Genomic DNA, 26,521 nt, shown 5'->3' on the forward strand with positions numbered 1-26,521 from the left:
ACTTCTTTGCTTCGATCATTAGCATTTTTAGGTCACGCTATGAATCGAGAATTAAATAAATACCAAATTTGATTGTATTGCAGTGCAGAATTAGATTCAGAATTTAAGTGAAAGGTGTTTTTGTTCTGATTAAAACGAGCAGCTTCGGTTTCATCAACAAAGTACAATCCATGGATCAAAAACCTTCAGGAATCGGATTCAAGAAGAAGGAAAATAAAACATTCAATCAGCAAGCACGTGAAAACACATTTCAGTGGCTACATCAAGTTTTCATGTTCAAATGGAGGCAAATCATATTAGAGTTTACATTTTACCATCAATAAATTATAAAATAAAAAAAAAGAACGTCCACGTCGAAATTATTTTCATCGAAATGATGTATCTGATTTTTTTTAGTTTGTGTAAAAAAATCAATAAAAAAAGTTTAATCATGTATTCAAATGTTTCAAATTTCAGCTAAAATATTAAAAAAATATATATTTGTCACCAATCGGTTTGAAACGTGTTTTTTTTCCACTTCTGAATTAAACAGTCACATTTTTTAACTCTTTAGAAATTGAAATTCAAAGACTGATTGCCTTAAAACATGCCGGAGAAATTGTTTTCCAAAAAATAAAGCCAAATTCATTTTACAGGTATAAAACAGAAATTATTTTAGTGTGGCCCAATTCTGAGACACTCACAAATGCAAACTCCATTTTGATTATTTCAGCCTTTTTTGTAATTTAAAATGTGAAAATTATGAAGACTGCTGACTAAATATGTAACGCAAGTAATGGAAAACATTAAAAATTGTTTCGATTTTTAAAAAGTCAGATACATTATTTAAGTAGAAAAAAATCTCCATGAGAACTCAGAAATACATATCATAAAAAAATAATAATCAAACACCTCCGATTTGCTTCCATTGTCTTTGCCATTTTTCTCTCGAGTGGTTAAAATCTCCTGTTGATGTCGTTTCGGCATCAACAAATTTAGTTCAGCCCTCCACTGTGATTTTGGCTCCGACATCACGTGACCTTAGGTGAAGATATACGTTTTGTTTCTGGGGAAAATGTGCTTCGTGTACGAAAATGTCTCCAGTCTCTTGTTCTTATCGTGAAAAAGAACGGACTTTCAGTCTGAGAGTTTGTGCTTCTTCTGCTCTCGAACTGACATCCAATGCCGTGAAAGTCGACACCCGGCTGCAAGCGGTCGAGCTTCATTGTTTGGTAAAGCTGGTCAACCAGCTTTATTTTGATTCGATGCCTGTCTGTCCTTGGAAACGAGTCTGTCTGTTGTGCGGTGACAGCGTCCTCCTCCGATGTGGTGGATTTTCTGCGTGTCCTGGTCTGAAATACAGCAAGTGCATAGCTGAGTGTCCAGACGACGGGCCAGGAGAGAGAAGCCAGGGACGACGTGACCTCTCCGAGTCATGTCACAGTGTCTTATGCTACCGCTAACGTCAATTTGACGCAGAATACAGGATAATTTTGTTGTTAATAAACCAAGAGTTCAAGTCCGGATAAATATTTGTTCTGTTTCTGATGTTCTTGGGTTTGTTTGTTGTTTTTTTTTGTCGTGCATAGCTGGTTATCGGAACACAAAGGATGGAACAAATCCTAAGTTGGAGAGAAAAACATTCAGCATATGGACTGTCAGTCTGAAGGATTGGCCTCAGCAGACAACAATATGTATATTATCCATTGGCAGAATCAAATTTGCTCCAGAAGACCTCATCCTTATGCTAATGCTACACTTTGGCCATAAAGACCAACCCTCAGTTTATCTCAATATTTTGTGTTTCTCAGCTCGTGCAACAAAGACCAACCATAGGCGATGAATTTCAACGTCAGTGTATTAAAAGCTAAACGATTCTCATTTTCAAGCCATATTTAACCCCCGTTCCAAATTGAGGTTGATTTATCTTCGTTTTCTCTGCCAATGTATACGGTTTAAAAACAAAGTGATCTGCATGTTTGTTACAGAGACTATCCAATATGTGATGTCACAGGCAGACCCGATTCCATATGACAAGTTGCCCTGCCAACTTTCCCCAGTTTTACAAAACTAAAAAAAACAAGATATGGGTCGTGAGTAAGGCCAACTTTGTTTGCTCTTAAGTCGAGGTTGTCATTCACAAAACACCACCCAAATATTATATTGTGATTGTAAAATTAGCTCGACTGACAGCTTTCTAACTGAGCCCCTGCTAATATTTCTCAATTATCGATCAAATGACCGTGTTTTCATCGCCATCAGACGGCGTCGGGCCGATGCAGTGGTTGTTATAAATTCAAATGCAGTGGCTGTAGACCGACAGACGAAGCAACAGGAAACAAATCAACAGTAACGCTGTGTAAAAAGATATGAATACATGACCTTTGGTACGTAAGAGGATGCATGTTGGAGTAAAAAGGCAGAACTTTGACGTTTTCTGAATAATCTGTACAGACATAAAGCACACAGGTGTGTTGAGTGAAACCGAGGCTTTGGACCAAAAAACATGTTTCATTGTTTGATTAACAATGTTTCCTGTTTTTTTTTTTTTTTTAATCTTTGAAAACCATCAGAAAAATGTGAAATACTGCTGTGAGTGAAGAAACAAACCTGCAAACTTGGAAGGAACCTGTTTCTGATTTGTGCTACATGTTTTCTCACGTCATTGATTCGGTCCGAATGAACACTTCGTTCAGACTTAATATTGGTCCGAAGGGATGAGTTTCGTTGGGGGGGAGGGGTCGCTCCTTTTCTCCCCCCTGGAAGCCACTCTTGTTATTGTGGACAGGGATTTACTTCAGAAGGTCCTTTTTGGGCCTGAACATTAAACAAGAAGCCCCTGATGGTTTAGACATTGAAACTCAACTTGTTCGCGGTGTCGAAAGGAAAATCCAACAGAACTGCGGGAAACGGCGACGTGAGCCGACGGAGTTTGAACCGGAGATTGCTGGAAACATTGAAGTGGGTCAAACACATCTCATCCCTCCTTAAAGATTAAAAATATTTAAAAACGATTTCCATCTGCTGCCGAAATTCCTCCCATTTTCATGCCCAGGAGCTCCTCAGCCCCCCCGGCTAACTTGTTTTCAAGAAGTGCTGGTGGCTGGCGGGGCAGAACCTGGATGACGGGGGGGCTGGACGGACTTAGAATTGGGATCAGATGCGGATCTGGTATCCGTCGCTGAGAGTGCTGAGCTCCGGGGGTTTCCTCTCCAAGGACGCCGGCCTGGAGGCAGAGAGCACATCTTAATATTTGACATTGTATCAGATTCTACCAGTTTTATAAATCGCAGAAATCTAATTCTTGAGCATTTCTCCCTTAGCTTGAAAAAAAAGTTTAATTTTGGACCAAAATATCTGAGATTACATGCCACCGGTGTAATAACAGGTGCAGCGGTGGCAGCGGGTACGAGCAGATTATTGGTTTCTCGCTCTGACACATGCTGTCGGGGCTAATAACAGCAATTGCTCTCAGCGGCACATTCGCAACTCGACGGGAAAATAAGTATCTCTCGTGCTGTGGGCTGCTTTTTCACTGTCACAGCGAAGACTTGAGGAATTTCAGATTTTTCTCGTTAGTGTTAGTGGGAAAGAGCTGCTCCCTGCTGCGGCGCAGGGAAATATGAGTTCTTCAAAGCATGAATAAGTTTGCATCTTTCAATATAAAATAAGAAGTTTCCATTGTCATCTCTTCTCCACAGACACATCCCACTCAAAATGTCCTCACAGCACATGTTAAGGGGATTTGTTTTTCGTGCTTATTTCAGGGTTGTATTCTTGCTGAGATTCAGGTATTTTTTTGCATATTATGATGGGAATTTTCAGTTTTCTTCAAATATCCCCCAAAAAACAACTAATGCACACACCATAGAGACATATTCATTCTCATTTCCATGTCATCAAGAACACGCAACCATTCACTCTCTCATTCACATGTCTGGGCAATTTTGGATCTCCATGTTCTTGGACTGTGGGAGGAAACCAACCAATAGTGGCAATTCATTAACAAAAAGGAAATAATGTTACTGTCCCTTGTGCCAAAATCCAACGTTAAACACATCTAGAAGCCTAATTCAGACTACAAAGAAGCTAACAAGCACAACAACAAACAGCAAGCAGGCTGCCGACCCAACAATAAACAATCACAAAGTACGCACTCATGCCAGCAGCATCTGAAGCATTTCATTGAGGTTTTCAATAGGACACCTTCCTTCACCTCTATTTGGTGAGGCCTTGTTATGAGTGTGTGCTGGCAGAGCAGCTGATGTCTTCAGTCCGCCGTGATGTCTTTGTCGTTCATGTTTGTTTTTTGTTATGTTTTATTTTTTCACCCCAAAAAAGGAACGAAAGAACCCGCGGGAGCTTGTCTGGAGGAAAAGTTTGTCCAAGTGTCACATCAACTCTGTGTGTGTGTGTGTGTGTTGTGTTTGTGGATGCAATGACTGCAGTGCAGCTAAGTTTCAGCTGTTGTCCAAGTCAGATTGTGTTACATCGTTCTGGACACCTGACAGAACAAATTAACGCAACACCCAGAGCTCACGGGTGAGTGTGCGTCTGTGAGTTCATCACTTTGTTCCTAGACGTGTGTGTGATGAATACCATAAATATTAATTTTACGACGTTATTAAAATACTAACATTGACGATGTGTAAAATCAATCCAGGTTGAGAATGCATGAATGGAAATGTTTTGCAAACTGCTGACAACAATAAAAAAAGAAATTTTCAATCAAAGTATTCCAATTTTGCAAATAAATAAATTTTTGGTTCAAGTTAGAACATAAACCCAGTCCTGGAGATATGTGATATATATATGCAGTAATACACACACACTTATATACATATATTTGTCAAGGTTAATGTCAAACCTGCAGATCTCAGAATGGATTATTAAGTAAGTAATCCTGTTTCAAAAAACACACACATGAACGCACGCACGTACGTACACACACACACACACACACACACTCATGCACACAAGTAGACCTTGGGATTACTGAGTCAGCGTGGTCAGGATGGAGGTGGAAGCCTTTTTTCCCGAAAGCTTTGAACTGCTGATACATGATGACGGGTGTGTTACTTATAATACCGTTGACCTTACACTTACACACACACACACACACACACACACACACACACACACACACACACACACACACACACACACACTAAAAATGAGAACATCAAGTGTCAGCTGAACAAAAGAGGCGCTCCTCTGCCGGGTGAAAACGCTGAGCTTTCTCACGCTTGCAGGCATACACATGCACACACGCACACGCACACACACACACACACACGCACACACGCACACATACACACACACACAAACACATGCATATACAGACACACACATACACGGGAACAGTTAACGGCACACAAAGGAAAAGAAGTTGAGCTCTGGTAATTCATCTGAGTGTTTTTTCTCTCAATTGTTTTAAGTTCTTCTGGGAACAAACAGCACATGTTTTCAAGAGATACATTCTAAACAAAAAAGCGGAAAGATTTATGTAGTTTTGCAACAAGATTTTCACTATGAAATGAGAGATCTCAACAAAAACATGCTAAACATGATCTATTATTTTTCATTCATTCATTGTCCATACAGCTTATCTTGTGCTTAAGGTCGTGAAGGTGTCGGAGTCTAACCCAGCTGTCTCTGGGCGTTCACCCTGGACAGGTTGCCCGTCAATCACAGGGCCACATATAGAGACATACAACCATTCCCTCTCTCATTCACACATATGGGCGATGTACTCTCCAATTAAACTGTTTCTGGAAACCGGAGAACCCAGAGGAGTCCCATGTAGCCACGAGGAGAACATGCAAAAATCATGCAAAGAAAGGTCAGAATCAAATCAGGGACCTTCTTGCTGCGAGGCAGAAGTGCTAACCACTGGCAAAATAATGCACTCAGCGTTTGACTTCTTATAAAGAAGTTTAAAGTTTGCCGTAAATGTTTTCCCCCTGGGATTTTGAAATGGAGAAACACTGCCAGAACCGAATGGCCTCAATTACTATCCCCAGAATCAGATGATAAAGAAAACTCTTGAATGGCTCACAACAAATACTCACGATTTGTCTCTGCGATGTGTGATGCATCGCTGAGGGCTGCCCTGACGTCGCCGTGGTGACAGGGATTTCCCACGGCTACGCTCCTTAATTGGCGACTGAGCGCTGGATGATTTCAGGATCTGATAAAAAAAAAAGGAAAACAACGCTTTGAGATATGACAGTTCATCCTGTAATCTGCCAGTGTCTTTGAAAACCTGCCAGCGACAGAAAAGCTTGGCGAGTTGGAGCCGTACTTATTGACAAACTCCAATAAGTACTCACTCGTCTACTTACTCTGTCTATTTTACTATGACACATACTAACTAGCTTGCGAGCTAACTGATATCTCAGCTCATTAATTTACTTGGTTATAATATATTTATTCACATACTGACCTTTTCAACTACTTGTGAACACATCCATTTATCAACATGCCTTCTTGGTGTTGTACCCTTTTTTATTCACACTCATTCCTGAGCAAGTCACTAATTTATGTGTCTCTCAACTGTCAAAGCAACGTGTTAAGACAAGAACTATCGAGCAAACTACCTAATTATTTTCATGTCTTGTAAATTATTTACATATTGATTGCAAACCAGTCATGTACCTGCTTTGGGACATCAAACACCAAAAAGGCTTAAATGATTTTCACAGTAAAGAAATCATTTACCTTAATGTATTTTTTGATGAAATTAATAACTTAATCTACACTAATTCATTATTTGACTTAAATTTTCAATGCAATCAACATCCAGCATCCAAGCACTGTCACGGATTGGGACTCCAATGCTATCTGGTAGCAGAACTAACTCGATCAAGATGGACGACTCTAAACAAAACAAACGCTCTCAATGAGAAGTTTGAGTAGAAAAAAAACCCAATCGTATGACATGAAGTACGGGTAGTTGTCACAATCTGCAGGCTGGAGTTTTCCTTTCACCAAAGCACTTCCAGCTCAAAGTACCATGCCAACGCCAAGCACACACTTAACTGATGATTCCTCTTCAAGTACCGGTACTTTGGCGACAGCGACGCTCTGGATTGAGCCAAACCTCACAAAATGCCTGGGCCTCAGATATTGTGAACAAGTTATTCTGTCTGAGCAGCAGGCTGAAAAGGGATCATGTGAATATGGATATCAAAAAAAGGAAAAATCTGCACCACTGTGCTGCTATATATATATATATATATATATATACACATATACATATATATATATACATATATATGTATATGCAGTGGATATCGCTTCAGCATCCCACGTGATCCTGTGTGCCGGATAAGTGTATATATATGCCTGTATATATATATATATATATATATATATATACACACATTGGCTTTTGCTGTGAGTCTTTTTGCCCACACAAAATGAAACACAATCACTATTGAATGGGTAATAATAGCAGTTCATCTTAATTACTTTCATTTCATTTATCAGTTACACACACTAACACAGTTTTGGTCTGTATGTGTGTGTGTTTGTGTGTCTTTGTGTGCGCTTCGCCCACATATATCGTCCCAGGAAGAACTGTTGTAGCCAAAAACAAACCCTCCTGTGTTTGGTCCTGAGACTGGCGGAGGTTGTATTTGCCCAATCGGCTAAAGACGACAGCCATTTGCTCACAGATCCCAGAAAAAAAACATGGAAGTAGCTCGTGTTCCACAGCTGCTCGCGCTCATCATGTGCTTCTCACAGATAAAACGGTCTTTAACCCTTCACATACAGTAACAGCGATCGGATCTGCCTCAGTACCGACCCATGGTAAACCCTCACCCTCAATGAATTATTCAAAATCCTAGAAATAACATTCATTCACTTCATTACTTTGCTGTTTGCCCTTTCTGACATATTTTCCCATTAAATCCCCCACTGTATTTTCCAAAGGAAATAAATTTGGATTGTTGCATAATATTGCGACTACACTTACAATAAGTTGTCTGATATGTTAATGGGGTTTTGATTTTGTTTTATTTTGTCAATGGTGTTTTTAAATTTCCATTGATTCTTTGAGTAATTGAATACATCCCTGTGAGTACCCCCTGAAAATTCTGAAAAAATTATATATCTAGAAAATCACACTCGAGATAATATCTATTTGTAAACTTTTCAAACCTTACATCGAAAAAACGGAAATATCCTTCCTCATCCAGTCTAAACTCCCGCTAGTGAAACACAATCATTTTATGACTTATTCTCTGGAGCTTAAGCAGCTGATTGTGTTTTTGTGTATAAGAGTGTGTTAGTCATGTGTTTCCTCTGAGTGTGTTACTGTTGAGTGTGTATCTTATGTGTCACTGCTAAATCACTGACCTACATATCTTTCTGACTTGGAACTCGGTCCGTGTTTAACACCAGTCCATGTTTCTCAGACACAAACACACACATACACACACTCACACACACTCACACGTGCACACATGCACAAAAACTGCAGTGTGTACAGAAGAAAGCCACCAAAAATGTGAACAAAACAAAACAATTATAGTAAATGACAAACTACAGGCAGCTTATTAAACCCTCAGACAACCCTCAAAATCCAACCACTAACACACACGCACGTGCAAACCAACACACACGCATACACACACACACACACACACACACACACACACACACACACACACACACACACATTCTTTCTTTCCCATCCTGGCCTAAATAACTGCTGTCAGCTCATATTCCATGTTCAGCTCACAGGAAACAACATCACTTTCTGGTCTTGTGGAAAAATATAATGAAGGTGTTTCCTGCATTGGAGAACAACGTTTCTGCCAGGATGTCACAATAACAACTAGCAAAGTGAGAAACGCTCATATATTTATCATCATGGCTCATTCCGTAGAAAGAGACTAGAGTGTCAAAATATAAAAGTACTTTACATGTAGCACTTTTGTGGTGGCACTGGAATATCCCAGTTGTTTCTGAAGATTTTTCACCGTCAGTCTATCATTTTACGTTTTGTGATGTTTCAAAAACACAGGGGCAGCAACCTTAGAAGCAAAACGGCCCTGTCACGCTGATTGCGCCCTCGCATGTTGCGTGACGGGACTGGAAAAAATGGTATCAACACAAACTCCATTCAGTTCATCTGACCCAGACCACGAACAAATCAGGAGCATCCAGAGTCCATGTTTTTTTTCTGTCTCTTATTTCTTTTTGCATCTTACAGTTTGACGATAATGTTGTACTTTGGTCTGATTTATGCTGGTTGGAGTGACAGGTTTTCATTCTTGGCAAAAAGATGGTTGTAAAAACAAATGGCAGATGTGAAACAACCACGATGTAACGCATATGTGACTTAAAACGGTGACTTTAGCGTTGTGATGCGGTGTCATGGCAACATAATCACATTTAACCAGAGCTTCGGTTTGAGCGTTCATCTGAACACATCATTTACACATTTAGGAGCATGAGAACCTTAAGTCTACAAAAACAGTGTTTTAGTGAAACGCAACTCATAACCTGGAGTGTGTGTGTGCGCGCGCGAGTACCTTCATCCTCATGTCCCGGCCATGTTTCTCTAGCTCCTTCTTCATCTCCTGGGGTCCCAGTCGGACAGCGTTTAGAACCAGATACTTCCACTCGATTGGCTGGAAGACGTGGGGGTCGTGAGGCACGTACAGGCCGATCTTCACCTGGGAAGGAATTGATATTGACGTGTCGATATTGAGCGCCTTCCTGCTGAGTTGCACAAACGCTCGATGCCAAAAACTCCTCCTCCCATTATCTCGATGAGATTGAGATAAGTTAGCTATTTCTGTTATCTCTTCCACATCTTCCATTTTTCTAGGGTATATTCTTGCCGCCTCTAGTCTGATTTCATGTTCTATTTTAAGGGCGTTTCTAGCTTCTTTTTTCTTTTATTTTCAGGGGAATTTCTGTTCAAACACTGTCATCTCCATGTAAACAAAGACATGTGCACCTGCTGCAACTTTCTTGACTTGGTCACAAACCCGCAGACACGCATGCACACACGAGCGCGCACACATACACACACAAACACACACACACACACACACACCTTCTTCAGGCTGTGCTGGTATCTCTTATATGAGCTCTCGAACTCGGCCACCAGTTCCCCCAGCGTGCGGTGTATCAGTGGCTTGTCCATCAGGTCCTGGCGGCGGCTCATTCCGAGCGAGCCGTATCGGCCATTGCAATAAACGCCAAGCACCACGTGGTGGAAGCAGTGGCCCGAGAACTGTGTCTTAAAGCTGATGGGGAAACGTTCGAGGGACGTTAGGCCATTGGTCAGGTAGCTGGTTAACATGTTAAGGGTGTGTTTATTGAAGATATCACACTTCCTTGGCTCACTGCATACTGACGTAAACATGATATGAGATGCACTTTTACCGCAATCCACTGCACGAGATGGCTTGATTTACAAAAAGTTTTTAAAAATTGGGGAGAATGACCAAAACGGGGGCATCGGTTTATACAATTCAGACCCACAAAGGCATCAGACCCACACCATTTAGTTTTTTTTTCACATTCTAATGTTTAAATCTTAAATAGTCTCATCCTGCATGCTTTAATTTTCAACTCCCCATAGCAGTTCTATGTTACTATTTCAGTCACAACAGAACAACTGTAATAATTATTCAAATAATTAAAATTATCATTACAATTAGAATAGTTATTCGTTTGCTATAAACTATGATCTTTGTCAGACAAAAGGGGTATGATTTTCATGTGGGGTCAATCTTTCCTTTTCCTCTTTTTGAGTTTTTGTCTGGCATTGAATGAATGTGTGGAGTAAACTGGTCCTATGAGTGTCATGTTACCTCCCAGTGGGCGTGTGCATGCACAAAAGGACAGCAGAGGGCAGGCTGTTGAACATTTACAAAGAGGCAGGCTCGTCATGTTCAGTAGGAGGGGCCTCATAGCTCAGTGGTTAGAGCACTGGTCTTGTAAACCAGGGGTCGCGAGTTCAATTCTCGCTGGGGCCTATCAACTTTTGAAACATGGTATGTGCTGGGCAGACACACAGTATTGCAAGACTGTAACACAAATGCTGTGCCATTTTTTTTTTTTTTTTTTCAGCCTCTGTCCTTAGCTCTACATACCCTGCTCTGCTATTCAAATTGCCCCCGACAGCAAGAATCTGAACTGTCTGTGACCTTGGACTCCTCCAACCACCGTGATGCTGCAGGGCCTTCTTTCTCACCTGCCATTCTATTCTATTCTTTAAATTCTTTTTCACAAATTTGTCTGTTTTTGCAGGTGTTTTCTGAGGCCAGGGTCATTTTCATTGTTGATTCATCTCGCTCTGATTTTTCTTGGCTAATTCATTTTTTGTTTAATAATACTGTCCCGTTAGTTCACTATTCTTTTTTAAAGGAAGACTTCTCTCCTAATCCTACTTTCATATTAGCTACTAAAAATGTTCACTTCAGCGTTTATCAAATTCACGTTTTACCACACAGCTATTGAGATGATGTAAGACTTAATCTGTGACTTACATGTACTGAAAATTGAGAAATTCTGCAGTTAAACTCCTGCAGCAGAATCCTCTACTGACATCAGCGGGTGATCAGTAATGCATATGCGATTTCTCTTTTTGCACACCAGCAAGAACAGACACCAAAGTCTCTGCTCGAGGGGAATCACTTGAAATGGGGGTCTTAATGCAGACATGAGACTCCCTGCCGTCTCTGTCTCTGCCAGAGAGCCTGGAGGATTAATGTCCATGCCATCGGGAGTAAGAGCACCAGCTGTTTGGCTGCAGCTGATACAGATCAGGCTACGAAGCAGTCGCCCCAGCTAATAACCCTGCTGCAGTACCACTGTCATCCACTAGTGTCACTGTTTCTCCCTGAGGCTCAACAAGCTTCATGTTTTCCAAACAGATGCGGCACAAAGTCCACAACGCTGGTAGTATGTACGTATGTTGGGCATGAGGGGGGGGGGACTGTGACATGGGCTGTTGTTGCTTAGCAACATACTTCAGTTAAAGCGGGGATAAGTAGGACTGAATTTAGCATGTCTCATCGATTTCACCTCCATCTCAGAACATGACCTTTCACTGAGTTTGAGTGTAAAACAAAAGGATACATTCCTAGGATGACGGCCTCGAGGCATTTAATTGGCAGAGACTCCCTGATCATCTCTCTCGCTGTTTCCATTAAACTGGAGGAAGAGGAGAAGGAAGAGCAGACACAAATGTGAGGGAAAAAAGATGGGGAACTGTAAACTTGAGGAAAAAAAAAGATAAAAACAGATATAGATCAATATGAAAACTAACTCGATGAAGTCTTGTTAGCATTTGTAACGAGATTATCACTTAGCGGTCAGAGGGCAGGATTGAGGGTTGGCTTTGAACACAAAGCTAAAAATATTGGTTTACTCCATTTCTCAGGTAATTTCTCCATTTTACAGGTAACAACAAAGATTTTATCGTAAGTTATATGTGTGCTAAATCCTATTATTTATCTTCTTGCTTTAGATTTAACCATTACAATGAGGCACATCAAGTTCTATCTCCAGTTTGAATCAAATCACAATACTGTCATTGTTATAATGAAGTTGGTAAACACTCACCCACAGAGAGGACGGCTCTTTTTTATCTCAAAGAACTGGGTCCCTGTGTGGTTGTATCTAATTGAAAAGTCAGGGACAAACACAAGCACACACACATATACACTCACGCACACACATGTTAAAGGATACTGCAGGGCCTTCATGAAGTTTTGAACAGCTACCAACCAGTCCGGCACTGACATGGATGGCTTGAAGGTCGGAACAGAGGGCACGGGATGCTGGAAACCACCAGAGAGACAGCGAAAGAGCAGAATCAAGACAGAGAGAGTGAAAAGAAAAAGAAAGGGATAGATAGTCAGAAAGAGACACAGAAAGAAGTCAGCATTAATTAGATGTCTATACAAGTGACTGCAGTTGCACAGATATGTTGTGGGTTGGGACCTGAAACCTGTCAGTATGGCTGAAAGGCGTGTGGCCACATGAAGAGACCTGACATTGGTTTTGTCGGTGAGCGAGGCCACAGTGTGACGGAAACGCCATTCAGGCAGGAAGTGCAGGCAAAATTGTGGGGCTCCACCAGCGGACTACAATCAAACTACCTCTTCCTCTGACACACCAGCAGCTGCACTGTGTGTGTGTGTGTGTGTGTGTGTGTGTGTGTGTGTGTGTGTGTGTGTGTGTGTGTGTGTGTGTGTGTGTGTGTTTGTGTGTGTGTGTGTGTGTGCGCGCATGTGACTGTGTGTGTCACATCCCTATCACTTCCTCAGGGTTTGTTCTTGTCTATTAAGCACAGGAAGACACAGCAAAGAGGGCTGAGCCCATTACATCATTCATTAAATACAGCACGCCAACATCAACACGATTCCTTCCTTCTCAACTACTAATTGTTTTTAAGATTTGCATTCAATACAACAAACATGATCTTTGATAATTTTTTGCTCATGTAAGAACATTTCATACTATTTTGCACATGCTGTACAAATTTAAGGAAGCTCCAGGAAAAATTGCGGGTAATTTGTTTTTCAACAAATCTAAGGCATTTTTACCACTCTTTCGAGCAATTCCATTGACGTATGGATTTGAAGATACTTTAAATCAAATATTTTTGCTGATCTGAGTAATATCTTGATGATCCGCAGGCACACGGTTTGAATGAGGTCTCATAATTTAGATAAGTTGTCAGATAGTGGGTATGCAGTTGCAGCACAATGTCTGATGAGAGATTCCCCTTTACTTCAACCGCAAAACCATCACCTTGTGATGGCAGTAAATTACAGCTTTCACTGCAACATAATCTCCTAGTAGAGAATCCCCTGGTGCTCAGATATAAACATTCGTACACGCAAATACACTCAGACACACACATAATACAGGGTGACAGTTACAAGGTCAAAAAGTCCACTTGTGCCTTGAGTATCAGGCGTTTACGGATCTTCATTTTTCCTCTTCATATGGCTCAGTTCCTCCTCTTAGAACTGCTTAATAGGTTCAGTTATAACTTCTGTTTAGAATTTTCTTTCTCTTGTTATTTTTAGGTTGAAAAAATTCAAGTGTAAACCAGCTGCTTGATTCCTGTTTGTATTTATCATGGAGTTTCATCCCTTATCCCACTTCCTCCTTGACTGCATTTCCTGAGGTCCTTTCTGTTCTGTCCTGTGTTTCCTTTCTTTCTCTCTCTTTCTCCCTCTCCATTGAAATGAATATTGTCGTTTTTAAACTCAAGGTCCTGTATTTTTTTTTTTTGGAGTTAACAGCAATTTTCTGCAAATTGATACAAACAAACCACTCACCAATAACCTAGAACTAGAAGGAAAACTATATGAAATATTTTCATAATATAGCCTTCGTGAGGAAGCAGGAGGTTTGACTCCCTGCTATTTTTATGATCCAGCTAAACATCCTTTGGGTTGTCCAGTTGGCTTCCAGAGATTATCCACTACCCAGATTGTACTGGAGGGATTATTTGTTTTGTGTGCGCCAGGACAGGACTTTATTCTGGTAATGAGGCCATGAAGGATGGCTGCAAATCTACCAACTTTTACCTGCTGACAGATTTCGTTCCTGGCGAAACACTAGGATTCTACCTCAAACAAAAAAGATAGATTCAGCCAGTTTTCCTGGATATAATACCATCTGAACAGTAAAAAGAAAACATCTGAACAACATATGAGTGTGTGTGTATTTGTGTACATGAGCTTGTGTTTGTGAGTAATTGCCTGCCGCTATAACAGTTATGTGGGTCACCAACAACAACAAACACCAGGATTCATTGTAACCACTGAGGGGAAAAAAGGCAGCCCGTCCATCTGTCTCCACCTGTTTCCATGTGTCTCCGTATGCCTCAATGCCTCTAATTTTGTCATATGTATTGAACACTTGTAATACTGAGGGGGGTTCATCAGAGGTATCTTGGTGTATTTTGGATGAAAGTGAATGTGCGTATTTGCAAATAATTGTTATGACCCACTGAAGTTGACCTTTGACCCACTATACATAAACATGAGACATTATCGTGGTGGCATATCACTGATTCAGCTGTTTTAATAAAAAGGTGAAAATTTCAAAATGACCCATAGGGTTTAACATCTTATGGTTCTGGGAAACTAAAAAATGACATGAAATTTTAAATTAAGTGGTGGGGGGGGCACCGTGGTGCAGCGGTTATGGCTTCTGCCTCACAGCACGCAAGAAGGTCCCTGGTTTGAATCCGACAGGGAGCTTTTCTGTGTGGAGTTTGCATTGTCCCCATGTCTGCATGGGTTTCTCTGGGTTCTCCAGAGAAAAAACATCACCGAATTGGTGCGATCTGAGCCTTTCACCAATGTGTGCTTGTGCTTGAAATGTAAATGTCGTTATATACGATCACTTCACAGGGGTGACAATGTAGAAATTACACACAAGTACAAACGCACATGTGCTGGTTTAAAACAAAAGACCTGAAATGAAACCACAAACTGAAGCAGGGCAGTGAATATTAGAATATCTAGGAATTATTTATGGAAAAAACAGCATTTTTTTCACTTTTGGAATTAATTCTGAAAAAATTGCTGGAAGCAGATTGAGAATTGGTCACAAAAGGTGCAAAAAATCACCGAGAAAATAGCAGGAAATTAGCCAAATAATAAACCAAAAAGTGCCAGAAAATTAGCCTGATTATAAAAGAATCAAACACAAAATTATCTGCAAATTCTCTAAAAAACAAAAATAAAAAAATACCAAGAGAATACCATGAGTGAAGTTAAATATTTAATTTCTCATTGAATAACTTATAAACAGAACAGTATTTTGCCCAGCAGGTTATGTTACTCTGGCAGAGCCACAGCAAAGAAAAACACTGACGGCAGAAAATCAGCCTACAGGAAGAAACCTGACCCTGGGGTGCCCCCCTCAACCCCTATGCACGCGCGCACGCGCACACGCACACGCACACACACACACACACACACACACACACACACACACACACACACACGCACACACACAAAACCTCTCCAGCTAAAAAAAGAAATCTAGATTCTTTCACAGTGAGACTAGAAGATGCCATCATTAAGCTTTACATGAAGATCAAGAGCATCACTAGAACCCCGTCTATCTTGATACCCCCCGCCCACCTCCCTTAGGCCCCAAACCACAATCTCCAACAGACCAATCCAGAAAAAAATCCAAAAATGAACAAGACACGACCTGGAAAACGGGCAAGAAATAATCTCATGTTGGCCTTGCAATTCCCTGATAAACAGGCAAAAAGAAAAGAGCTTCAACATCTGATTTTACCTGGTGAGAGACATCAGGACAATTTACATCTAATTCAGAAAAAATATTAAAGGCACCTGAAAAATGAGCAGAAATTACACTGAGACGAACAACGAGTCATATTAAAATCTAAAAAAAATTAAAAATTACTCATAGTTCCATCTGTGGACCTACACAGCTCCCTCCTTACAGAGTGAACCATCCCCCACATTTGCCCCTGAGTAACACCACCCTCCCTGAATGAACCCTACCCTGTGCAGGTAGGCAGCGTTGCGGATCCTGTCCACCATGTCCTGGCCCTCAGGATGCACGGCAGCCACATGGGACCACATTCTCTCCCAGGTTTGGGCCTCAATAGGGAATCCGGCCCGGTTGACATGGAACAGGACACCGCCGTCCTTCTCTTCCTCCTCCCCAGGAGAGTGGGCGCTGTTGTTAGGGGCCGGCGACTCATCTGAGGGGCCACAGCGCAGCAGGCAGTGGGAGCTGCTGCTCTTGGAGCGGCCATGGCGGCTCAGTTTGGCAGGTGAGGCAGATGCCCTGCTGGAGGAGGTAGGTCCGGTCATCGGTCCTGGGAGGGTCTGCGAGGAGGAGGAGGTGGGGAGGAGGGTGGAGCAGGGCGAGTGGCTATAAGAGCAACTCCTCTGCACCCGGAGGTGAATACAGCATTTTCAGTGTTATACCTGGAAGAAAAGAAAAACATTACATTACATTACATTGCATTTGGCAGACGCTTTTATCCGAAGCGACTTACAATAGAGGACATAGGGACTGCAAATAACACTTGCAAATACACGATGCACAGGAAATACACGATGCACAGGAAAAAAACATTAGATTAACACTCGGAAAATGTTCATAAGATATGGTTGAGATTCCGGGGAATCTTTTAAGGCGCCTCTGAACGAAACCATGGACAAACATCTAATTACAAGGATATTATCAGGAGATCTATAAATAAAAAATATTAAAAGATTGCTCCAAACAATGAGGTAAAAAGGGAGACAACTGTATTTTTCAACAAGATGTCTAAAACCAATCAAAATGCAATTCTCAAATTAAGGCCCAGTGTAACAACAGGTCATTCTTAAATGCTTTTTTGAAGTGATTTCTTTCAAACACTGAATATGATGACCGTCTGACACAGAATCATTATTTTCTGCATCAGGTTGTTACAGTCAATCCCGCTGTGTCCTCTTTAAAAAAATATGCCCTGTGATAAAATATCAACAGCCGATGAGGTTAAATATAAGTGAGAGATATCAAATACTTAGTCGGGCCTGTGCTTCTTGAACATTATTCGTAAATTCAGAACATTTTCTGGCAGGCAGTACTGTGTTGATATGCACAGGATACCAGCTGATACACCACCGGCTGCATCAGTATCCGCTGCGAGTGTGCAGGACCGGTCGGGTTCCGATTAAACTCATTGATGAGGATCACAGACATGCTAGTTTCACATCAGTGACATCACATACGACGTGGAAAAACGTTTAAGACGTATTACAGAGACAGGAAAACAACAAGTGACCTATTTTGGGAATTACAGGTTTTTTGGGGGGAGGGGGGGGTACATGTTTTCAATAGAGTGCATCCGTAAATCCCACCCGTTATCAATTCAAGCGAACGGTGTTCTCTACCGGTGCGGACCCCTCGCTTTACGCGGCAAATGTTTGTTTTTCTGTCCCGGCAAATGGGAGGAAAAACAAAAGGTGGAGAATACGGGAGGGTCTCATTCATGCCGAGGATCGCTAGTCGTTTGCGGGCTGGGAAGTGTTGTTTTGGTCCGAGGCTCTGGAACTTCGCTCCGTCTTGTTGCTGTCAAGCTAGTCCGTGCGAGCCGCGTGACAGCGGAAGTAGAGTAAAACTTCACTGGAAAGTAAAAGCGTTACGTTTAAAAACTTAGCGCGGAGACGCAGAGCGTCAGTACAAATTGACCGGCTGGTGAACGGTTGGCGGTTTAATACACGCTTAGGAACACATATATGGCCTGTGGGAGGTTAACAAGTTGAGTCCCGAGCTCGACTTTTCTTATTTTGAAAGAGTTACGGAGAGCAGAGGCGTATTTTCGGCTAGCTAAACGCTGCTGGTCCTCCCCGTAAACACACTGCGGGGCCCGTTGCCTCCCACTGCAACCCGAGTCCTGTTAAAAATTACCTCCACGGTGCATTCCTCCCCTTCGCCGGCCAGCAAGGGCCCCTCGGTCTCGACTATCTCCCGGTAAAATTCGCCGCCATGGCGGTTACAAAGCCTTCTTCTCGTCCTTACATTCTCATCCGTGCGGGGATACGGCGATGCGGCTACTCACTGTTGCCCAGTATCTCTCTCAGTCGGTCGAAGCGCAACGCTCGGCCGCCTGTGATTGGTCGCGCCAACAAAGAGGGGCGTGTCGGAGCATCTTCTCTCCCAAATTTGGAAACGACGCCGCTCTCTGATTGGTCGAATGTGACGGACGGAGGAGTCAACAAGTGAAGCATCTGCAACAAATGGGATTTTCTGCCTCTTGTTGCAACTGTTGATTTTTCACATTTTGTCCTCATATCTGGTGCAGTTTCATTTTACCCATATCATGTTATTTTGAATTTATACATTCATATTTATAAATTTAGCCCGCTTTTCAGAGATTTCGTCTTGAAAAAAACAATCCAAATCCAAATCCAAAACAGTATAGCGCTGTGTCTATCCAACTTTTATTTTTTCTCAATTCTATTACATTTTTTCTCTTTTGTATTTTAATTTTATTTCCCCAATCGTCCAGTGGCAATACTGTTAGTAGCTACAATGGCAGCTGTAGGGACATGACTATTATACGTAGAAGAGGTAATTCAGGCACATATCTTATTGGTAGCTCTTATGCTCATAATAATAATAGTGGTGATTTTAGTAGAAGTAGGGCAGCTGCAGCTCAGTTGGCAAAGTAGATGTGCCGCCAGTCCAAAGGCTGGCGGTTTGATTCCTGTCTGCATGTCGCAGGGGCCTGGGGCAAGACACTTACCCCCACTTGCTGCCAGTGGCCTGGCAGGTAACTTGCATGGCAGTGGTGTGTGCCTAAATGGGTAAATATGAACCAGTGTAAAGCACTAAATAAGTGGCATCATCAGTGGCCATTTTAGTAGCAGCAACAATAGCAGTGGTGCTTCTAGTGGTAAAAGTGATGGGCGCACAGTTACCCCCACTATCACTCCAGGGAATCTCAATTCTGGATAGAAAATGCAGCAACTCCTTTATTAGAAAATGTTTTACTGAAAACTTATTCCCTGAACGTCAAAACAAAAATGATATTTTAAATAAATTTGATAAGGAATCAATTGCCACGCTGCAAACTATGTAACTGACTCTACCCATACCCCCCAAGGCAAAAGAGACCCACTTCAAAATTATGAATGACATCTACCCATCTAAGGAATTATTGAGGGTATGCTTTAATATTGACGATAATATCTGTACCTTTTGTGAAGACAACATTGAAACCACTGACCATATGTTTTTCTCATGTGAAAAAGTACAGGGTTTTTGGGCTTAAACTCAAAAATGGTTAAAGACAATTTTCCATCGTCACCAGTTTCCTTCCCAAGAGATGATATTACATTTGGTTTACCTTTAAGAAACAAAAGAGATGAACTATGTGTCAATGTTATTCTTCATTCACAAAAACAGAATGTAAAAGTGTTCCCCCAATTTTATGTTCTTTATAAACAATTTTGAATTCTGTAAAGAAATCCTTAAAACTTATGGAAAAATCCAAAAACCAAAAAATATACAGTTTGATGTCTGAAATTTATTGTAAACCACCAAGTTAAATATATGTTATATTCCCCTTGCAAGTTTTTTTTTTGTTTGTTTTTTTAATCTATTAATTTTTTTAATCTACCTATTTATTTAATTATTTTCTTTAACTTTCTATTTTGTCTAGCATTAAACATTTCTCACAAACCTTTAACACTGTTAACTTCTGATTACACACAGAATGAATGTCCTAATGTCCTTTGCTCCCTCATCCCCGGTTGTTTCATTGACATTCGATTCAACCTTGCCATCTTTATTTGTACATATGTGTATTTGTTTATACTGTTTATGTTCAATTCAAAGAAAAAAAAAGTGATAGACGCAGTAGTGAGGCTTGAGGGAGCACTACTGGTGGAGGAAGTAGTAGGATGATTGTGGTGACAGCAAAAGTTGTGGTATTTGTAGTGGTGACTGTGGTAATTACAGTTGTGCTGCCAAATGTGGGAAAAGAAGTAACAGAGGTGGTAGTGGTGGCATTAATTGCAGTAGAAATTGTCATAGTGGTGGGGATGCTACTGGGTGTGACAGTAACAGTTGTCGTGGCAGCAGTTGTTGAATTTGTAGAACTACAGTTAGTCGTAGTTAAAGCTGTAGTAAATATTATTTCACTCAAAATCACAAAACAGTTTAGGTTTAGTGGAGAAGAACAGAATCACATCCATTAGTCAAGGAGCCATTGAATCACGCTGATTATTTTAACCTATAGCTCTTCCTACTGGTCACACTGCTAATTACAACACAAAGCCATGAGGTGTGATGAACTTACCTATATATTGCAAGATAAATCAAATTGGAAAAAAAAAAAAAAACAGAAAAAAACACCCTAGTATTTAAGTTCATGCCTTTGATTTGTGGCGATTTATTGAAGCATAAAGATTTTGTGGAAAAAATATAGTCACACAAACATCCCCAGAAAGTGCTGCACATTATTTGAACATCTGTAAAATAAAATCCAGCTAAGATACAAAAAACAGGCCACAATCACTTTGGAGTAACATTCTCAGAATGTAAGAAATATTCCAACAAATCACATCTGCCTGCCTTGTGCCCTGTTCATTTTTTTGACCCTATATTAATGCATTTTTAGTTATTAATTTAATACTTTATTAATTCCTCATGGGGATTCCTTCTCTGCATTTAATCAGTGACCAACAAGCAGTTGGCTGCCATCCATCCAGCAGTTAGGGGTTCATTGTCTTGCTCAACAACACTTCGACAAGGAAAAGCCAGGAAACCAAACCAGGAATGTTCAGATCCAAGGACGATCTGCTCAGAAACTTCAACTGCATAATTTCCCCAAAAGTCATGAAAAATATCATGACTTGTGTGAAACGTACCTTGTAAATCAGCAATAAATAATCTTATAAACAGCAAGAAAATTGACTGAAAATCGACAAAATGTACCATAACATAGGCAATACAATAATTGAAAATGACTGGAAAATATGCAATAAGGTAACAAGAAGTTTCCACTAATATGTATATACAACAAATTTTGTACTATATGGGGCTGGCATTATTTGTTCTGTTTGCAGATGGTTGGTTACTGGGCAGCGATTCCGGCGAGGAATATTTCACTGAGCTGTAGGTCACAGGTTCCTCTTCGTCACAACCACTGGGGACCTGAACAAACAGTTGTTGATGTAAAAAACAAAGAATAAGGTTACTTGAGAGTTAATGAGAAACTGCCTTTAGAAACATTAGAAAATATAGCACAATTTGAAATGAATGACTAGAAGTTCAGCCTGACAATCTATAAATCCTGAAAATACACAGTGTATAAAGACATAAATCAATATGGGCAAAAATATCTGTATCACATGAATTATTTCAAAGTGCATGAAAATATTGGGAACATTGTTAAGAGAAGTATAAGTATAACCTGCCAAAAATGAATGGAAAGTTATTTAGTTATTTAGTTATTAAAAAAGAAGACACATTGGAGAGAAAAAATAATTGTCAAATTTTATTATTCTTCTTTACAGCGCTGTACTTTTCATTACCTGGTCTTGGTTGTCATCTGTTCGGATGAAGCGGACTGAGGCGTAAGAAATTTCATTCTGCAGACAACAATCAGCATGTAGTTTCATTGTGTCACATTTTTCAAGTTTAGATTCTATAATTACTGTTTAGTTAAACATTTTGGGGCTTTGAAAAAAGATATGTAAACATAAAAGTAGCAACCAGAATCTGAAAGTCTGGAAAAAAATGCTCCAAAAATAATGACCTTTTAATAAACAAGGAAAAAAAATCATCTTACAATCAGCACAGACTTACCAATGAAATTAAATAAACTTCCAAACATTTAGAAGAATTTGTCTGAATATTCAATTGACGTTACTAAGCTGTTATGAGAGAATCAGCAGGGAACTGGTAAAATACAATCAGAACAAAACCAAATACTAGAGAACAAACCTAGAAAATCCCAAATGTTCTCAAGGAAACATGAGAACTCAAGCCCCAATTTTTAGATCATAAAAATTAATATTAAGACTTTGTGAAGATACCAAAATGTGGAGGAAAACAAAATATTGAGCATGGAAGATTTATGTCAACGTGAAATGTAGAAGCTGCGGATTGAGTCTGGTTGAGCTCCAGAAGGAATTTTTATCCCAGTTTTTTTTAAATCTAGAATTTAGCATCAGCGCCCTTTCAATATTTCAAGATTTGTCTCAAAGGAACGTAAAGACTCTTTTGCTAATTTGAGGAAACCTCTTGATGGGATCTTTTGTTTAAAGTAATGTGATTGGAAATCTTGCCTTGTCATGACCGGCCTCTTCACCAGAAGGCATCTCTGCAGGCTTCAAACTCATCTCCTGGAATATTGACATTAAAATTGCATTAGGAAAGCATGAAAATTGGGATTCTTGTCATTGTTCTGCAAATAAACATGTATTACAAAACGTAATGCATCTCGGTATATCTGAGTATTGTTACTCGCGACGCTGCCACTCCCCTGCTGTCTTTTCACTGAAAATGAAATTTAAAAAAAAGTTAAAGTCAGCTTCTGGCGTGACCATACGGATTCATAATATTTTCTTGTTAAGTGTCAGTGTAACGACTCACCTTTGGTCAGTTTCCATTTAACAATGACAGCGATGATTAAAAGAACTACTAAACTGGCGGCGGCGGCGGCAGCATGCAGCCACCACCTCCACCATCCTGAGAGAGCAAAACAGTTTAAGTGAATGTTTACACTGTAAAATGTAGGGGAAAAAAATCTACTCTATATAATATAATATGTGTCAACGACAGTCAAACATTAACAGATCAGGATTTTATGGTCATATATTTTATATACAGCCATAAAATGGTAGCATTGTTTGAAAAAGCTCAGTTGCACTCCATTACAATTATAATGTTGCAATAAACATCACGTTTAAGGGACCGGTGGGATATTTTACTTTGTGTCTGAGGGCTGAAGATGAACAGCTGCTCCTCTCCGCTGATTCTGTTGGTGACACTGCACCTCGGCGGCTGACAGTCCTTTGAAAGGCTCACGAAGCGAGAAGCAGCGACGGTGAGCTTGGCGAGGTGGCCGGCCTTCGATATCTGCAGCTCTGGGGTGTCCTCATCTAAATCCTCGTCGCAAAACTGCCATATTGCTGTCCACTGGCTGACGTCGCTCTGGCTTCTTGTCAGTACAGAGCAGTGTAACGTTATCTCCTCCTCTGTCCTGTGCTCGGTTACTGGTGAGGATGGATGGGAAAGTTGCCACGGTTACTGATCGTTATACCAGCAAATACGCCCAGAGTTATGGAGGTCGGACCAATGACTTTGAAAGCTGAAGATGGCAGTTTTTAAATATTTTTACAGCATTCAATTCCATGCAACTTGTTTCTTAACAAAAAACGCTTTTCTATTTCTCAAAGGGTTGAAATATGAGATATCCTGAAAAGAGCATTAAAGAAATTTATTATGAAAAAAATGAAAATTGATTAATATCAATTGATTATGACTTAGCAATACATTTTAATTTGGGGTATGTGTTCTGGCTCATTGTGATAACAAGTTGATTTTTTTTCAAATTAGATATATTATATGGCAAATAAATCTTATTCATATCATAAAATAAATATTATAAATGTATATAAATTCTACACATTACAATTATTTAATTATTTATTGTTGAGAGATATAATCGGCGGATATGATCTTTTTCTGGATAGTGTTGATTAGGTAATGTCTTTACTTTGTTGTTCACTTTTGTATACAGGACTGTATCAGAAAATTAGAGTATTATGATAAAGTTCTTTATCTTCTGTAATGCAATTACAAAAGCAAAAATGTCATACATTCTGGATTCATTACAAATCAACTGAAATATTGCAAGCCTTTTATAATTCTAATATTGCTAATTATGGCTTACATCTTAAGAAAACTCAAAAAACCTATCTCAAAATATTAGAATACCATGAAAAAGGAGGTTTTTTTTTTCAATTGCATTACAGAAGATAAAGAACTTTATCACAATATTCTAATTTTCTGAGATGGTCCTGTATACACCATAAAAAATAAATTATACATATGCATATACATATACATATACATATACATATACTGTATATCATCCTCTAGTTCCCACACGGAATTTGTTTTAATGTCACAAACGGTGTACATCGGAAAAATGTAACAAGGCTTTTTAATAAATTTATGGGAGAGGACGACGTAAACATGAAATGCCTTAGGTTGAGGACGTCATAAATCGAGGGCTGGCTGTATAAATATTTATATTACATTTCTTTCTTTATCTTTACATTTATTCAAAGAGGAGCCATTGAGACATTTTTCTAGTCCAAATTTATGAGACCCATGTTTCAGCAAGGCCTTCACATCACTTGATGATCTGGCCCCGATCATTTGAATAGCGTGTATTTTCTTGATATGTCTCAGAACACTCACTGTTAACAATTGACAGATCCACCCAGGATAATTTGCCTTGATGCTCACAGACATAAGAGCCGACATCGTCGCGCGTCACCTCCTTTATAGCCAGAGAGCAGGTTCGGGTGATGCTCAGTCGATCGGACTTGGCTCTTGAAACGCTGTTCAAACCGATCTGCCCCTGATTAACCAGGGTGATTAACCCCGCTGTGGCAAAACGCCCGAAACGCCATGTTGGTCTGTCACAGCTGTCTCTCAGTTTCCCACAAGGCAGCGTGACTCCGACTCCGTCCCTTACCAGTACGCGTTGGTCGTCTTGATCTGAGAAAATTAAAGAGGTTTAGAAAACACAAGAGGTCTATCTGTGGATGGTGGAGCATCCTGTAGGCTCAGAAATGAGCTGCCCGTCACTTACAGGATCTCCAACTCATTTGTCTTGATGCTAGTATTTACGGTCCAACACGGGTGCGTCCTGTGTGTTTATTGTTTGTGTTTCCATCCACGTGAGGACGAGTACTTGTACGTTCTAAAATGACGGCGTTTCATACTAAACCCTTGAAATGTCAAAATGGGGAACCAAGTACTTTCATGTAAGTAGTTGCGGTAAGCAGTCCGAGATTAGTTAAAAGTGCCAAACGCTTTCTGATTTCACACGAGTCAAAAAGCAGATTAAGAGCTAATTCCTCACAAGTGCAGACCAAGTACTTGAACTATATCCTTTTTGAAATTTCACGAGATCAGGCACTTTCAGAGGTGGCACATTTGAACCAAATTTGGCCTATTTTGTCCTCTGCATATCGACCACTAAGGATCTCAGGCTTCATACAAGTACTGAACACATCAATAATACCAAGAATCAGTAATAAGCAGGACTTGAATAATTCAAAATTTCCCAAATCAAGTCTTTTGTTATTTTGATGATTGATTAATAATGCGTAAAATCGGAAAGAAAAGACAAATTAAAGCTGCTGTTGGAGTCAAACGTCCGTCCTGATGGTAAAATTATCTTTGAGAGGAAGAAAGAAGCCGTACACTTCCACTGACGAACCGCTCGCTTCTTACCAGCAAACTGAAACATCAATATGAGAATGACCAAAGCTTGCGTCCAGTGATGTGCAGCCTTCATCGCTCTCTTTCTGTTGATTTTTTCACTCTTTGCCTTTGGATATGAAGGACATATTTCCTGTGAGAGGTTTCAACATTCCTCTCCGAGGACTTCTGTTAGGAAGTAGCAATGCTGATGTCATCAAGTCCTTCCTTCTTTTGACCATGCTCACAGGAACTCCAGCCACAGCTACTTCTGACATTAGATTATCTTTGCAGATGTATTGATTACTAACAAAAGGTAATAAAATAATTATGACTGACATTAAACCCGAACCAAACAATAAATACTGACATTTAGAATGGTCAAAAAAGGAAATTCAAGTCAACAATAAAAATTGTAATATGAAACAGATATTTATTTCTATAAATTTAATGACAAATGCCCCTTTTTCCCGTCTCTGGGTTTCCTGTCTCAGAATTTAGGATCCAAATTCTGTTTATTGCAGTGGTGGGCCATGCATTTCACACCTCCATTTAT

General features: G+C 40.2%; 2 protein-coding genes and 1 non-coding gene across 4 annotated transcripts; 1 reads left to right on the forward strand and 2 right to left on the reverse strand.

Annotated features, from left to right (window-relative positions):
- Window positions 1-1,605: 1,605 nt before the first annotated feature.
- On the reverse strand, window positions 1,606-18,598 carry vash2 (vasohibin 2). Its single transcript, XM_086143168.1, has 9 exons — window positions 18,424-18,598; window positions 16,518-16,949; window positions 12,703-12,791; window positions 12,574-12,630; window positions 12,088-12,162; window positions 10,055-10,292; window positions 9,525-9,668; window positions 6,051-6,169; window positions 1,606-3,205 (listed from the first exon to the last, which is right to left on the reverse strand). The coding sequence occupies exons 2-9, from the start codon at window positions 16,830-16,832 to the stop codon at window positions 3,136-3,138; spliced, it is 1,107 nt and encodes a 368-aa protein (XP_085999294.1). The 5' UTR covers window positions 16,833-16,949; window positions 18,424-18,598; the 3' UTR covers window positions 1,606-3,135.
- On the forward strand, window positions 10,910-10,982 carry trnat-ugu (transfer RNA threonine (anticodon UGU)). The gene has a single exon. It is a non-coding gene; the product is annotated as a tRNA-Thr (tRNA).
- Window positions 18,599-20,879: 2,281 nt separating the features above from the next.
- LOC147213315 (uncharacterized) lies at window positions 20,880-26,140 on the reverse strand. Of its 2 annotated transcripts, XM_086143405.1 has the most exons (8): window positions 25,999-26,140; window positions 24,955-25,257; window positions 23,457-23,741; window positions 23,119-23,214; window positions 22,952-23,022; window positions 22,812-22,868; window positions 22,056-22,112; window positions 20,880-21,675 (listed from the first exon to the last, which is right to left on the reverse strand). In XM_086143405.1, exons 1-8 carry the CDS (start codon window positions 26,060-26,062, stop codon window positions 21,553-21,555), a joined length of 1,056 nt encoding a protein of 351 aa, XP_085999531.1. In that variant the 5' UTR covers window positions 26,063-26,140; the 3' UTR covers window positions 20,880-21,552. The 2 variants fall into 2 exon arrangements, with proteins under 2 accessions (XP_085999531.1, XP_085999532.1); XM_086143406.1 differs by lacking the exon at window positions 24,955-25,257.
- Window positions 26,141-26,521: the final 381 nt, after the last annotated feature.

Source organism: Fistularia commersonii, chromosome 36, assembly GCF_037954325.1.
Source record: "Fistularia commersonii isolate RoL2024-O1a breed Wild chromosome 36, RoL_Fcom_v1.0, whole genome shotgun sequence".
Taxonomy (NCBI): domain Eukaryota; kingdom Metazoa; phylum Chordata; class Actinopteri; order Syngnathiformes; family Fistulariidae; genus Fistularia; species Fistularia commersonii.